General features: G+C 47.6%; 2 protein-coding genes across 2 annotated transcripts; one reads left to right on the top strand and one right to left on the bottom strand.

The window, feature by feature from the left end:
- Nucleotides 1-20: 20 nt before the first annotated feature.
- CND03320 (hypothetical protein) lies at nt 21-7712 on the top strand. Its single transcript, XM_024657026.1, has 24 exons — nt 21-980; nt 1035-1187; nt 1243-2041; nt 2105-2189; nt 2241-2424; nt 2480-2655; nt 2707-3038; nt 3098-3184; nt 3236-3277; nt 3334-3447; nt 3501-3877; nt 3931-4629; nt 4681-5040; nt 5111-5341; nt 5388-5711; nt 5777-5986; nt 6031-6138; nt 6193-6290; nt 6346-6428; nt 6477-6802; nt 6854-7011; nt 7076-7406; nt 7461-7531; nt 7584-7712. Exons 1-24 carry the CDS (start codon nt 73-75, stop codon nt 7634-7636), a joined length of 6309 nt encoding a protein of 2102 aa, XP_024512646.1. The 5' UTR covers nt 21-72; the 3' UTR covers nt 7637-7712.
- Nucleotides 7658-15915, bottom strand: CND03330 (1-phosphatidylinositol-3-phosphate 5-kinase, putative). The gene is made up of 14 exons (XM_024657027.1): nt 14673-15915; nt 13821-14620; nt 11511-13764; nt 11293-11459; nt 11185-11243; nt 10664-11129; nt 9346-10608; nt 9033-9298; nt 8811-8981; nt 8518-8750; nt 8391-8458; nt 8128-8334; nt 8001-8080; nt 7658-7946 (listed from the first exon to the last, which is right to left on the bottom strand). The coding sequence occupies exons 1-14, from the start codon at nt 15807-15809 to the stop codon at nt 7819-7821; spliced, it is 7299 nt and encodes a 2432-aa protein (XP_024512761.1). The 5' UTR covers nt 15810-15915; the 3' UTR covers nt 7658-7818.
- Nucleotides 15916-16047: the final 132 nt, after the last annotated feature.

Raw genomic sequence — 16047 nt, forward strand, 5'->3', positions numbered from 1 at the left:
CAGCAGCACAGTTTATACATACATCTTTTAGATATACACTTCTCTGGAGACATGCCCCTATGACCTCGTAACATGTCCCACTCCCGCAACCACAGCCTCGCAATCTCCACTTCAGCCTCTATACACACCTCCGCCTCTCCTTCCCCCGTATCCCCAGCATCCCCAGCCAGCGCTTCTGCAGGTCTTTCCCGCCGCCATAGCTGGAACATAACGGACGAGAACCAAGAGATACCGACTTTTAACGACCCCAGCAGCCCCTCTCGCCACATAAACGACAGCCTTACTCCCAAAAGAGCCATCCCGCTGCATAGCACACCTTTGGGCAAGTCTGGAACTGCCCACTCGCACCGCCTAAGCGAGAGGGACATTACATGGGCAGATGCCAACGATGGAAGGGACATATGGGGAGATCCTAATCAAACCACACCCACGCAGAGCCGCACTAGGCCATTCATCGACACTTACCAATCGACAACCTCTTTGCAATCGACAATATCGCCCTTGGATGACAATGGGAGATCATCAGACGACAGGGAGCGTCTTACAACTGGACACTCACATGTTATGCATTATAATGGGATAGGCATGGGCACACCCAGGCGGTCGCCCAGAAAGCCGTACAACGAGAGCGGTTCCGGTTTAGGTAGGAGCTCAACGCTGAGGAATGTCTCCCAGTCTCTGAGAAAAGCGAGCGTGAGGGTAGTCAACATCATGGGCACAGAACGTGGGGGCGGCAGGGAAAGGTTAGGCAGTGATGACGAAGGCGAGGAGGTATTGCAAGATGTGGAAATCGATGGAAATCAGGGCTTCGCTATGAGCAGCACGAACGATAATCGGGAAACTTTGCCAAGCCCTAGACAATTGCCCACCAGTTCTCGGAGAGAAGAGGTGGGTCACCGCCGACTAAGAGGAAGGACGATGTGTCTATTTGGGCCGATGAGCAGGGTAAGGAAGAGTATGGACCGCTTGATGCGATATCCGTAAGTCACATGAGTGCAAGAAATGGTGTGCTGTTACTGACTGATCGTACGCAGCTGGACGGAGCCTGCCATATTATTGCTTATTATAACAAATGTTGTCGTTCTCGCTATTCAGTCCGCTCCTACTCTGAACTCGCCCAGGACCGGTAACGGATACTTTCAGGGTTGGGAAGACGCCGTGTTGCTGGTGCTTTTCATCGTCTTTACGTGAGCGTGGTTCAGTTTGATTGATTTGCGAGCAAAGGTTGATGGCTGTGAGCAGGCTGGAGATGTTTGCACGTATAGTCGTCACCGGACTATTGCTAGATCCAGAGACGTCTCTCCGCGAATCTCTCTTCGGTCAAGATGGTGTCGTCCCTGTTCTACAACGATACTTGCTAATAACCAAATCCAACATCCAATCCAACCTGCGACGCAAAGCAACTAAAAGACGCGCACCGTGGCGATCGCAAGAACAGAACGATGCCACGCACAATAAGGGCTCAAAGACCATGGCCACTTCGGCGCTGAGGTCCCTGACAGGCCTTTCAGAAGCGCCTTTTCAAAAAGCCATGGCCAAGCAAAAAGGCTTATCTGATCAGGGAAGACCGTATCTCCGTCATTCCTGGCATCGTATTGATATGATAGCGGTATTCGCGTTCTGGATCACCTTCTTTTTGGCTCTCACAGGCCATGAAGCCACTGCCAATCGCCACGTCTACATTTTTCGTGCACTTTCAGTCCTTCGTGCCGGGCGTCTCCTGGTAATCACGAGCGGTACCACCACCATTCTTCATTCACTAAAACGTGCGGGCCCTATGCTCATTACTGTATCTTACTTTCTTATTTTTGCTGCGTGCATTTTCTCCATTATTGGGGTGCAGAGCTTCAGAGGAAGCTTTCGAAGAGCATGTGTGTTGACGGATCCCCACAACTCAAGTAATGTGATTCAGCTGGAAAGGCAGTGTGGAGGCTGGTTGGATCCTACGTCCCTGGAAAGCGTGTCATATCTGAACTCTGATGGAACACCCTCGGCTGTGCCGCCAAAGGGGTACATTTGCCCTCTTGGGCAGACTTGTATGGTGAGCTCACTTACCTGGATGCTTCACTATTCACCATGAACATGGCTGATTACCTTTACCTAGACGACGGATCAAAACCCTAACAACAATGTTAACAGCTTCGACAATGTTTTCTCGTCCCTCGTCCAAGTCATCATTGTCATATCTAGTGGGTGACCTTGTTACAAAAGCCAGAAAACACGTCTCTAACTGCTTGCAGTCAACACCTGGGCACCAGTCATGTACATGGCTATGGACTCTGACTTTTTTGGATCGTCCCTCTTCTTCATAGCTGGCGTCATTGTACTCAACTTTTGGTTAATCAACTTGTTGATTGCTGTAGTGGTAAACACGTTCAGTGATATCCGAGCAGAAACGAAACGCAGTGCTTTTGGTGCGGGCGAGTAAGTGATAGTGTTGTATCGTTAATTGCCATAAAAGAGCTGACAGAGGTCGTAGAACATTTCTAGGCACAGAACCACATTGGGCAGCAGAAGACGAAAAGACTAAAAACAATAGACTGCTCGCCTTCTATCAAAAAACCGAGATTTTTTGGGTAATCCTGATTGTCGCGGACCTGGTGACGCAGGGAAGCAAGACATCAAGCTCATCAGAGAGCATGCTTCGTCTTCTAGGTAAGCTCTAGAGTTGGATGTTCCAGAAAGTCTGCTGATCTCCCTCAAAAGATCGTCTTGAATTGGCTTTTACGCTCGCTTTTGACCTCGAGATCATCATTCGTTTTCTAGCATATCTTCCGGATTGGCGATCCTTCTTTTACCGAAAACGGAATTGTTTTGACCTTTTTCTCGCGATTGCCTGCTCTATCATCCAAATTCCAGCCATCAGCAACAGTACAATTTATCCTTGGTTGACCGTTTTTCAATTAATAAGATGGTATAGAGTCATCCTAGCGTTCCCAAGGATGAAGCCGCTATTGGTCACGGTGTTTGGGAGTTTTAGTGGTTTGCTTAACATGGTGATCTTTTTGTTCTTAATGAACTTTCTGGGTGCTCTCATGGTATGTCGATTCATCTTATCTTGAAGGCGCAAAGGGGTGTATAGCTGATCATCGGACAGGCTTTGCAATTGTTTCGCGGTGATCTGGAGGCTGGAGAACCAATCACATTCTCACAAACATATAATTCATTCTTGGGGATGTACCAGGTGAGTGACTGATTTCTCCTTTCCAATTTTCGTTCACTCAAAATCATGCAGATCTTTTCATCCGAAAATTGGACGGATATTGTATATGATACTGTACGCCCCTTTCGAGCTCTTGTTTTACTCCCTATATGCTTACTCGTAAAGTATAGATGGGTGCGGAGGCACAATACAAGCAGAACATTATTGCAGCAATATTTTTGTGTGGTTGGTTTCTCTTCTCCAATTTCATTGTGCTTCAGATGTTCATCGCTGTCATCAACGAGGTAGGTGATCACAGATTCCTTTTCGCTGTCTTGGCCTTAAATCATTTGTATAGAATTTCGCGATTGCGGAGGAACAAAAACGCAAGCAACAAATCCAAGCTTTTATTCATCGAGCCGAAGCACCATCGGCCCACGCCAGCTGGATTGACCGTCTGAATCCTTATCGACTCATGGCAGCTCGTCCCAGAGCTGTCAGAGTAAAAACGCTTCCTCCCAATCTCATCCTGCCGTTGAAACAAAATACCGGTATAGATTTGTCGGACGTGTCATCGTCCTTGCCAATGGATGATGGAAAAGGCACGAAAGGGGCTGTTAAACGGCTTTTAGGCAGAGACCGTGAGGAAGGTCAGATACGGCTCAAACGCTTGAAACGACCTTCCCCTCGCGAGGTCACGGATGACGTCGAAGATGAAGACGATGACCGAGGATTGTGCGTAAAAGATGCTCTTTCATAATCTATTAAACTGACTGAAACAAATTTAGGACGGATCTTCTACCGCCTCTCAACGCTGCTGTCTCAAAGGACGAGCATATGGATGCACTCAGGGAGCGAAGAAACCAACAAGCTGACTTCATTGCCGCCCATCCGAGCTTCGACAAATCTCTATGGTTATTCAAACAGAGTAATCCAGTCCGCAAATTTTGTCAAGCATGCGTCCCTCCAGCATATGGGGAACGTATCTTCGGACGGCCTGCTAATCCCACATTGGAGCTGATTGTCAAAACTGTAGTCTTTCTCGCGGTTGTAGCTAGCATTGTTGTTGCTGCCATTGCTTCACCAAGCTACAGGCGGGAATACTATGCCGACCATGGAATTTCCCGAGGGACATGGTTCGACCTCACAGAAGTGACTCTGGGTCTGATTTTCGTCTTGGAAGCTGCCATGAAGATTGTTGCCGACGGGTTCATCTTTGCACCCAATGCTTACCTACTTTCCCTCTGGAATGTACTCGACTTCATCATCCTAATAACGCTTCTGATCAATATCACAACCTCATTGATCTTTATCGGGGGCTTGAGCAGAGTGACAAGAGCTTTGAAAGCCTTTAGGGCTCTCAGACTTATTACTCTTTTCGGGAGGTTGAGAGACACGCTTCATGCCGTATTATTTGCTGGTGCGCTGAAAATTCTTGACGCCTCCATTTTTATGATACTATATTTAATTCCATTCGCCGTCTGGGGGTGAGCGTTCTTCCTTGCCTGCGGGTAGCTATTGCTAATCATGCTTCTCAGCCTCAACATCTTCTCTGGTTTATTATACTACTGTAATGATGACGACTCAACAGGGTTAACATCTTGTATCGGCGAATTTTCCACTTCGCCAGTTGATGACTCTCTTACCTATTTAGTCCCTCGCGTTTGGGTCAATCCTACTGTTGACGAAAGCATTTGGTCATTCGATTCCTTCAGGGAATCGATTCTGATTCTTTTTGAAATCGTGTCATTAGAAGGATGGATTGATGTGATGGCCTCGGTGATGAACATAGTAGGCAGAGATCAACAGCCTGAGGACCAAGCATCGCAGTGGAACGCGATCTACCTAGTGATTTTTAATCTATTCGGCGGTGTAATCATCCTTACATTGTTTGTCAGGTGAGATCTTTTTCTTTTTAGCAAAAGAAGAATTAACATGAATTCAGGGCTAACTAATGTTTTTTAATAGTATTATCATCAAGAATTTCAGCACCCGTTCAGGCAATGCTCTCCTTACAAGTGAACAGCGACAATGGGTTGATCTTTCCAAGTTCATCAAAGCGCAGACTCCGTCCCAACTACCCAAAGGACGGCCTAAGTTACTATTCAGAGCGTGGTGCTACGACCGGACAGTAAATAAGAATGGGTTTTGGGCGGTAGGCTTCACAATGATATACTACCTGCATATCTTGTTGCTCATGTGGGTCGCTCAAAAGTTACCGATCACAGCTAACGTTTACTTGCAGGATGGAAGATTTCTCAGAGAATCTGCTGAACGAGGTGCAGCTAGATTGGATCTTCTTGTTTTTGACCGTGCTTTATGCCATTGACCTTCTTGTCCGGTTCTACGGTCTGGGGTTTAAATCCTTCAGATCGAATGGGTGGAATATCTTTGATCTCATCGTCATCACAGGTAGTTTTGCGACTACTATTCCTGCTCTACAGGCAGATAGCAGTGGTGGGACCGCTAATCAAGTCAACGTCCAATTACAAAAGCTCTTTTTAGTATCGATCTCGCTGAAATTGGTACAAAGAATCAGTTCGTTGAATCAGTTGTTTAAGACCTCAGTGTAAGTCTATTAGGCTACTTTTGAAGGAAACGTCTTCTTGTTCAAGACTGATGCTGCGATCGCAGGGCAAGTCTTCCCGCCATTGGTAATCTTTTTCTTCTCTGGGCTACCATCTTCATATTTTACGCCATCCTTTATTTGGAAGTCTTTGGCTTAACAAAGGAAGGGAATAATGCAGGCACGCGGTTTCAGAACTATTACACTTTTGGGAATGCGTTGCTTATGCTAGCATTTATGTCCACTGGTGAAGGGTGGAACGGCTACATGCACGACTAGTAAGCTTTTCGTGCGCGGGACACAATTGCTAATGTTATGTCAGTACTATTCAAGTACCCAGATGCACCGAGAATGGTAACTTCCTGGAGTCAGATTGCGGTAGTGCCCCAGGCGCGTACGTGTTGTTCATCAGTTGGAATATCATTTCCATGTAAGAATTTCATCAGCATGTCAATGATATCCAACAAAGTTTGACATAACCAAGGTATATCTTTGTGAACATGTTCACTGGTGTTGTGGTCGAATCTTTTGCCTACGTGTACCAGATGCCTGGGAAAAGTTCACTGAACAGAGAGGAGATGCGTTAGTCTTTCTACAAAGTGTGTCCCGGCTCTTCACTGACACGCCTTCCTTCTAGGCGCTTTCAAACAACTATGGGCCGAATTCGATTCCCAAAGAGTTGGATATATCAAGCGCAGAGACCTTATCAAGTTCTTTTCAGTAAGCCTGTTACTTATGATTATCTCAGACTCTAAACCACCTATGTAGCGCCTTACCGGCGTATTCGAAGTGCGACCGTATCCGATTGAATTTTCAATACACAATATTATTCACCATTCGAGACCCGATCAGCCCGACAATGCCTCAAGTCGGTCGTATGTCATTACCGGGGTTAAGCATGCGGTGGATATTAGACGCGTAGCAGAACAGATCGCCCAGATCGACTACCGGCAGGTTCGTGAGCGGCGACAACTATTTTCAAGGCTATACAACGAGGCAAGGATATCCGAAGAGCCTGGCAAAGGAATCAGCTTTACAGCCATGTTAATGATGCTTGCTCACTATAAACTTATTGATGATGAGAGTGCATTGGAGTGAGTAAAATATCATCAAGATGTAGCTTTGGACTTATGAAAGGGCAACAGGCTGGATGATCTCCTCTTAAGAAGGGCCAGGACAGAAAGAGTTACAGATTTAGTTAATTTGGATAGAGTGAGAGGCCTCCTCCGAACGATATATTGGCGAAAGCGATTCTTGGCCACACGCGATGCGCGCAAACTGACATTGAATGCCGAAGCTGAAGGTGAGCGATAAGCTGCGGGCAATAGACGCAAGGACGGTCCTCGCGCTAATAATGGGAATGGCAGGTATCCCTGCTATCGTCCTGGATCCAACCCCTATTACTCCCCCGGACTATAGTGATCAGTCGAGATACGACCCATCGTATTCTCCTCAAGTCCATGAAAAGGAAGAAAGCACCCCAAAACGCATTTTATCTACTGAAATCATATCTCCAACTTCATATTTCCCTTCTGGCAAAACACACGCGTTACCCGTCTCCGATTTATCCAACTCCAACAGCTTGCCCTCCCCCTCTTTCTACAATTCTCCGACTCGTTCAACACCAAGGCCGGAATCATTAGGAAGGCAGCCATCTAACAGCAGTTATTTGTCATCTGATGATGCCCATTACAGACGGTATGTCTCTCAGTATTCTGATATAACAATATTCACTAATTGGAGAAATTCCAGTGATTCAAAGCCAGATGAGAATTTGCACGCGAAGGATTACGATGAAGGCATGTCAGATTCGATGTGGGGAGGTAAGCTGCATTGCTCAATTGAGCAAGATATATGTTGACTCCATTCGATCAGATATGATGCGCGAAGCAGTAGATCAAGAAGGCATTGAAAATGAACAGGGTTGACGACAATTATACGACAACATGACGCGATTCAATGAATGACATGACCCCTTCCCATAGATTTAATATAGTAAATATGTACTACAGTTCTGCCATTACAAAATAAGCTAAATGTACTTCAAATCCCACGCTTAGACATATGTCGGTGGTATTCGCAAGAGAAAATCATGAAGTATAACGTGGTTTCAACCTGTCGCGCCTACTCCGGGCTCATCTTCCTCTACCTGGGCTTCATCCGGTACTACTACAGTCCACCGGTCTGGGACCGATGGAAAATAGAAACGTTCCATCGCTGTGCGGAAACGCAGTTTATCTGTTTGTTCAATTATGTTAGACGGTTGACATATGCACAGACAAGCTCACTTACATTGTTTGGGAGTTACAATGGTCGGTTCTCCCTTTCCTCCGGCCCCCAAATCTTTTACCCATGATTCCAGCTTCTTATCCCTGAAGGAAAGTCAGCATCATACTGAAACTTCCATGCAAAGACTCACCACGTAAAAGTCCTGATATAATCAACAATCCCCACTACCAGCTCATGCTTATCAGTGTCCACCCCTACGACCAAAGAATAATCCATGACATTGAGATTTGAAAGAAAAAGGGTGTCGTTGAAGAGGGCAGTACGCAATACACGCTTCGATTGTTCACGGAGATACAATGGGTGCTTATAGACGATCTCCATCAAGTTCTCATCCAGTCTGTTGTATAATAAGTGACATCAGTTTGCGATCAATGGAGCGAAAGTTCCACATACAGCACCTCGTTTATGCGTCCTGTTGGTTGTATTAGTCGATTACGAGTACTACCCTTTAAGTCGTAAATCTGCCCCATAGTTTCTGTCAGTGAAGGGCATACAAAAAGAGACGAAAATCTTCGCTGACCTTGGCAAAGCGGCGTTCATAAAAAAGATTTTCCATGACGAGAACATTCATCTTCATAGCCTTGCCAGTGATGGCGTTGTTGAAGCCGATCTTGAAAAACCCGTATATCTTCGCGAGGACCGTCGGCCGCTGACCTTGGAAAGCCTTGCGAGTGTAGTCAAAGTAGGCGGGTGCAAACTTCGTGAGAGCGTCCATCTCGTAACGAGTAATCTCCTTTGCAATGAACCGGTCGTCTATAAGATACAAACATATGAAATTAATACACATCGCGAAAGACCGTGCTAAGACCTTACCTCGACTTTTGAGGAACGCTGACCCTGATTTCCCCCCGGATGCGTCAAATTGAATGCAACGTGCGAGCGACTCCACAAAGCTATCTTCGCAATTGCAGGCTTTACGGAGTGCGGCAAACTGCTCTGCGAAAAAGATCCTGCAGAAGATGGTCGAAGCTCCGGACTCGAAATCTGCAGCACAATCAGCATTAATTTCCCCCAGTGGTTGGTTTGAACACTTACCATATTTCATATGTGTACCTCTTTCCTGTCTCGCTGTCTCATCGACATCCTCCAGCGAAACAGCATCCCATGCTGCTGGATGATTAGCGCTCATAGCCTCTTCTGGCATGAATGTATCGAATCTGCCCTCTTCCTGTCTGCTAGTCGACCACGCCTTTGAATTATCTCTGTACGTCTTCGAACTAAGGGTAAATGCGATAATGCTGGTGGGCTCAGTCTCACGTATAATGACCTTAGAATCTGCAAAGATGTGTTCCGATGCTGATCTATACTTAATTTAGCATACAATCTTGATCTTCTGATATATACTCACAATGGATATTCCAGTGGAGCGAAATCGGCCGCCCGAAATGCCCATAATCCACTCAGCGACTTTAGCAAACTTGATTTCTCGTTTGCTGTGCTTGTTTCGACGTCAGAGGTTTGTGAGGCAGAAACCGCTCCCAATGCCTCGTCTGCTGTTGTGGTATCGGTATGGACTTGTGGGGTCGCTGGGTGACTCGGAAGAGGCGCACTGGTCTCAAAACTTGGAAGTTCTATCTTCAGACGGTCGGTAAACGACTTTTCCGATTTGGAGTCACTAAGGATAGAGGTAGTGGTCTCGGATGCAATGGGAGGACTCATTGTGACAAGATCGTCTTTTGATAAGCTTGCCTCGGGCAGTAGGGAAGGAGATGTGGCCATTGGTACAGACGAGCCAATCGGCCTAGTGGGAGAGGAATTGTTTGAAAATGACTCTGCCTTCGTTCTTGAGATCGGCTCGTCTGCTGAACCCAGACTATCATCACTCCCTAGCTCATCCTCTTCATTATCAGCCTCTGATGAGTCGGTGTCGAACTCGTCTTTAAACGCATCCCTAAGATTGTCAAACACCTGTACCTTAGCTTTGGTTACACTGACTGGCCTAGCTCGTTTCCCTCTGACAACGGATATGCGTTTTTGACGCTCCTTTTCGGCCTCTCTCGAGAGACGATCGAAGTGACGTGCAATGGAATTTACTCGAGAAGTACCACTTTGAGAACGACGGCCTACGTTCTTACCCACAATCGGCGTGGTAGACTCTGGACGTCTAGGCGATTTACCTTTACCAGCAACCCGAGGCTTCCCTTCTTCAAGATCGAAGAGAGATTGAACGTGAGTTACAACGGGATATCTCAACTTGGGAGAGGCTCTACCGGAACGCGGAGGGATGTTGCTGGTGTATGATGGGGCACGAGAGCCCATACTGGGTCTCACAGTGGGATAATCGTTATTCTTACTTTCGCCAACTGATCTATGAAGATGCGAAGAAGATGATATACGTGATGCGTTTGTAGCGTAGCTTCGATCACCATCAGACATCAATCCGGGCCTGGAGGCGTCCCGTTGACGATGAGAGGGCTGTTCAGTCTTTCCACGACGCAATCTTGGACGATTTCGAGAGCTATGATCACTGTCGGAAATATCATGCGATGAATATTGCCGGGGAGATTGACGACGAGAGCCTCCAGCAGAGCGTGTATGTTCCGGAGAACAAGTCAGTCCCGGCAGGGCTAGCTGAGTAGACTCGTTGAAGCGTTGAACAAGGTCTGCTATGCTAATAAATGGGACTAGTGAGTAAAATGGTTGAATAAAAGTGGAGTATAGCATACCTTGGAGCAGGAGCTGCGCGTCGGGGAAGGCGAGACACAAACTGAGAAGTGTCATTCTCAGTGCTTGGCTCTATCGTGGCTTTACCGTCTCCTTTGTCCACAAGATCATCGTGGGTTGCAAATACTGTTGAATCACTGTCATCCTCTGTCTCTTTCGAACTCGACCTCACAGATCTTGAGTACGGGTTTGACATTGGTTGGAGTATGCCAGCAGTAGGTGTTACTGAGGCGTCATCGAGTTTCGCTGTAGCGATATCGGCAAAGGCAGCTGCGCCATCCGTAGTTGTATCGGAACTGAGTCCGATTATAGTCGTTTGCTTGTCGCTCGGTGCTTGAGTAGGAGCGACATCGTCTTTGGTCTCATGCTCTTCCGAAACCACTGAAGGTGTTCCGGCTAAAGCACTTCGCTCTAATGAACCGGGGGCATCTTGATTTGCAAAAAAACGTTTTAGGTGGGATGCGGTCACTGACAATTATCAGGTAACTTCCTTTTACAACAAGGGGATGATAAGACAACATACTTTTTTTCAGGTCTTTCTCTGTGGGCATGAAAGCCTTCTCAATGTCTGCAAAATCTACGCTGTTTTTGGTTAGCATTTTGCGCAAGGACAATGGGACATTCCGCTTACTCCCACTGGACTACTTTGTCTTGCAAAGCTCTCAATACGATGTTCAGTGATAGTACATCTGTAATTGGAGTGAGCTTATACGTCCTGTTCAACAGATTGATGATCTCTTCTCGGTCGCTGGCCGCTCGAACAAGCATAGATTCAACGTTTGCATTAAGACGGGATACCTATACAGAAATATCAGCGGCGCATCTAATTCGGTAGGCCCATTTACGCACTTTATCTGACTGCACGCCTTCCACGTCAATCGTTCTCAGCCGCGACGCCACTGAATCGAAGAATGCATAGATTTTCGCCAATGCGCTGTCGTATTCCCTATTCTTGAGTATCACCTTAGTCTCCGCCTTAATCTGTAGTTTGATCGATGGCCGTACAGGCTCAAAGAGGTCGATCTGCTCATTATGTATCCTAATTGCCAAATTTCGGTGGGCATAATATCGAATTTGATCGCGAAATGCGTCATGGGGACAAGAAAAACCAGCTCGAATCTCTGGTGGATAAAAGCATTGCTCCAGATAAGCGCCCCAAGACATTTTCCAAGTTTCTTCTCTCATGATGGTCGTGGGCGATGGGGTGGCACATTGTCGACAATAGGACCATGTGATGATTTGGTCTTCATGTCCTGGGGAAGGGCAAGGGAACTGATCTACGGCAATTTGCAGGCGACGTTGACCATGCACTAGTAAATGGTAATGGAAGAGTAGTAGACGTTCGCAGTTCTTGCTAGTACATTGGTCCGGAGCCACGATGGCAAGACTTTCGAGAAACTGGCCGACAGTCTGATCACCGGGCTGGTAATAATCGATATGCTGAAGAGACGGCTCCACACATGGCTTTTCAGCACCTTCACAACCCAGCGATGACAAGTAAACAATGCCTTGATAGTTCTCAGGGCGGAGTTCTTCTGCAAATCTCCGCGTGTACCATTGCCATAGTCTGATCTGTTCTTGATGGGCATGTTCTACTTGCGCCAGCGCACTTTCTTGGGATACTTCTTGGGGCTTCCGAAGAATGTGATAAGGATCTCGTATTGGTGGTTTGCTTGTAGATGTCGTTGGATAGGCACTCATAGCATCATTAATCGGCACTTCAGAGGAGGTTCCAGCCGCTTCAGAAATCGATGTCGGGGCTAATGAGGCTGTCTCTGAATCGGTAGTCCCCACTGTAGGAGCATTATCTTTTGATACCTCTGCCACTTTTGTTTCCTCTTCTAATATCTGCGCTGCCTCTGCTTCATCCCTGTTCACCCTCAGCTCTGACAATCTCCGATCAAGCGCAGCCATCTTCGCCAAGATAGCAGGTGGGGGAAACATTATTGCTGCGGAAGAAGACAAAGCGACTGTCAGATAAGGTTCAAGGGACTTAGCAATCTGTTTCGTCACTTCCAGAGCATCACGCTTCTCAAGTTGTTTGTCATCAAGCTGGATAGGATTGAGATTTGGCCTAGGAGTTGAAGAAGATTCGGATACGAATTCGATATTATCAGGGGAAGTTATGGGTTTAAGGGTGGCGGTGGAATGAGAAAGTTGCGAAGGTGTGTCGCAAGAAGGACTACCTTCAGTGGGTGATCTATCGGAGTCGAGAAGGTCCAGAAGCTCGCGGTACTCCGTTGGGAGCACAGGCTTAGGTGGTGGAATGTTGTGTTCGTCGTTGTACATTATCACCTCGTTTCTCAGATGATATGCCACGAGCGCCATGAAATCCGTGATCACTTTAACCTTGCGTAAAGTTGGCAAATCCGCACCGCGCAATATGATCGTGCAGCCTTGCTCCCTGCTTGCTCCTTCGAACCTCATTAAAGTTTTTCTTCTACCTGGGATAAGCTCATGATCAAAAGATTGAATCCTGAACTCTCCGCATCGACCCATTCTTGGCTCAAGGACGAGTCGATCCATCGAAGCAACAATATCTGCTTGAGTACATCTGGCCACCTGCTGGATAGCAGAAGCTTTGACGCTGCGAGCAAGCGCGACGTTAGCTTCTAGCAGGTAGTCGAGTGCGATTCGTGAAACAGAGGACTGGGCCAATACAATGTGAGGTCGGGCGTCAACGATGCGTTTCGTCAGTAACCGTAAATAATCTTTTTCCTGGGCGAGTATCGGATCCAACGACATAAACTGATTATCAACCCGGTGGTAATCTAAAGGGAAGGTGACCACCATTATGCGCGGGTTAACAAGTCTCCTGGACATGGCTTTGTGGGCCACATTTTTGGTTATGACAATTCCGTCTACGTACTCCGAGTCACTGATTTTCCCACCTGGGACCTTTTTGATTTTGACATACGCTCGAACGTCAATATCATCCCCAGCGCGTACATTGGGCTGTAAGTTGAGAGGTACTTTGAGAATGAGATTGGTGAGAATTCGATGCCATTCATCGGCTTTGGGAAGTTCGGCACGTGCGATAGCTTGTGAAAGCATGAGTTTGAAATGTTGGAGGCTTGCGCCTGTTAACATTTCGGGTTGGTGTCTGCAAATTTCCAGATCAGCTTATGGCTGACAGCACGGCCTAGCCACACTACTCACGCGAAAGAGTGCGACCTCGCTCTCCAGAGTCCCTCCGACTTTTCTGAATCCAACAATGCAGTAAGGACTGCCTGATTCATCCTCGTCTTCAAACCAATGAGAGGATGACCTGAATCTTCGCGACTCAGTGGTGCTCTTTCTACATCGTCGTCTGTCGACATGGTATTCGTCCTAGGAAAGGGTGAACTTGTCGCATCTCTATGCGTGGCATGCAATGCGGAACCCGAGGTTTCCAACACAGGAGTGCTGACGCGACCATCTCCGTCAGCTTCTTCTTGGTCGGCAGCGACCTTTTGGTCCAGCTCTACGGGTCTCCTGAAGGGCGCTACAGTTGGCGGTCTTCCTGCCCATATACGATCATCTCCAGTGGGTGTTGGTGGCCCGCCGACTTCATTGAGAATGAAGGCTCTCTCCGCATCAAGACGACCATCGTCCCATTGCATGGGAACCGAGGCCTCGTCAATGGCCATAAGTGAGTCGTTAGGATGGGAGCTAAATAGCTGGCTTGCGGCAAAGGGGGATTTAGCATACGGCATCTCTGGGGACATTGCAGTGTTGAGAAATGCTCGGTCGGATATACTCGGATAACGGTGAACGGACGTAGAGAATGAATTGATTGACCGACGGTCATCGTCGTCGTCGTCCTTGTACTCTTCCATAATCTTGAGACAAAGATTGCAAACCCTTACAACTCCTTCCTGGCCAAAACGACGAGCACCGATGATATTGGATGCACAACGAGAGCAGAATATCTGACCGCATATCCGGCAATGATGCTTCCTTCGCCATGCCGTGAAAACCTTTCAAGTGGCCTTATTAGCGACCGTTTCACATATAGATTAGCCCACTCACTGATTTGCAGTCGTAACATTCCTTGCAATGCTCGTCCGCCATCCAGTATTGTTTACTTAAGCCGTCTCCTTTCATCCTTTTGATAATCCTGCTGACACTATTCAGCCTCTTGACGGCCCCCATGCTTCTCACGCTTCTGGTGTCATCTTGTGCTAAAGGGAATCCAGGAACGTAGCTATGACTCTGAGTTAATTCGGCGTTGGCAGCTATCATACCGGAAATGGAAAGGGAAGAAGGTGAATCGGGAAGGGTCGCAACAGATGATCTACGAAGGCGTTTATTTTGGCCTGTCGACAGAGGATTGGTGTGAATGTGGTGAGGTAGCGGGGTTGGAGCGCGCGAGGAAGAGGATATAGAGTTTTGACGGTTGACGTTACCTCGATGTGGAACCTTGGCACTCGGAAAGGGAATTGGTCTAGCAGGAGAAGAAATAGGTTCCTTGCTCGCAGTCTGCACTGTCGTTGTCACGGGCGAAATAGTAACCTGCGCAGGAGCGACACCGGATGGACGCCAGTGTGGCCCTCCAGAAGCGACAGCGCGCTTCGGCCCTGAAATAGAGACTTGGGACGAGGCAACAGATGCGGGGACGGGTGGGTGAGAATTTGAGCTACCGAAAGTATTGACAGGACCGATAGGCGGATTCAGGGACTGGTCATGCGAAGTATGGATAGACAAGTTTGAGGGATGGGCTGTGGACTGTGTTGAGGGCAGCGCCTCTGCGGCTGTAGCTACAACGGCGCTGATCGAACCAGCCGACTGCCCGTGCATGCGTTGCTGCTGCTCAACTGCTGAGTTCGGAAGTGCACCTTGAGCAGCCGTCTGAATCCTGTTCTTCATGACTGCCTCTGCAATGGCCTGCGCCTCTGTCTGACCACCTTCCCTGGGCGGAGCGATGGGGTTCGAATCCCGGTCATGAGCGAATTTGTTTTCACCTTCTATCGAGAGGGGTAGCCTGTCGGAGCTGGCATGGGAATTTTGGGTAGGAGGTTGGGATATACCTGATGCAAATGTTTGCTTCACCTTTGAAAGGAATGCTGGAAGTATTCCCTGCTCTGGTTCATCCTGAAAGGGGTTCGGAAAGGTGGTGAGGTGAGATGAGGGTGGGATGGAATGCTCTGAGTAGGAGGAGGAAGGCATTAGGGGCTACAAAGAATTTGCCACTGGGCAGGTTGGAAGAGCAGGTGAGTCAATCACCGGCCAGCCAGCATCAGCAACAGAGCTATTGTGTGGATCAAGTGAACAACTACTGCGTCAGCGAGCACGCGAATCAAGGCCGCCGAGGCACAGTGGGCGGAGGCGGGAACAATAATCAACAACAACAAAAAACACACTCTTCGGCTGTCTCCGCCGTTCAGCATTATAATTACGTACTATA

The sequence above is a fragment of the Cryptococcus neoformans genome (assembly GCF_000091045.1).
Source record: "Cryptococcus neoformans var. neoformans JEC21 chromosome 4 sequence".
Taxonomy (NCBI): Eukaryota; Fungi; Basidiomycota; class Tremellomycetes; order Tremellales; family Cryptococcaceae; genus Cryptococcus; species Cryptococcus deneoformans.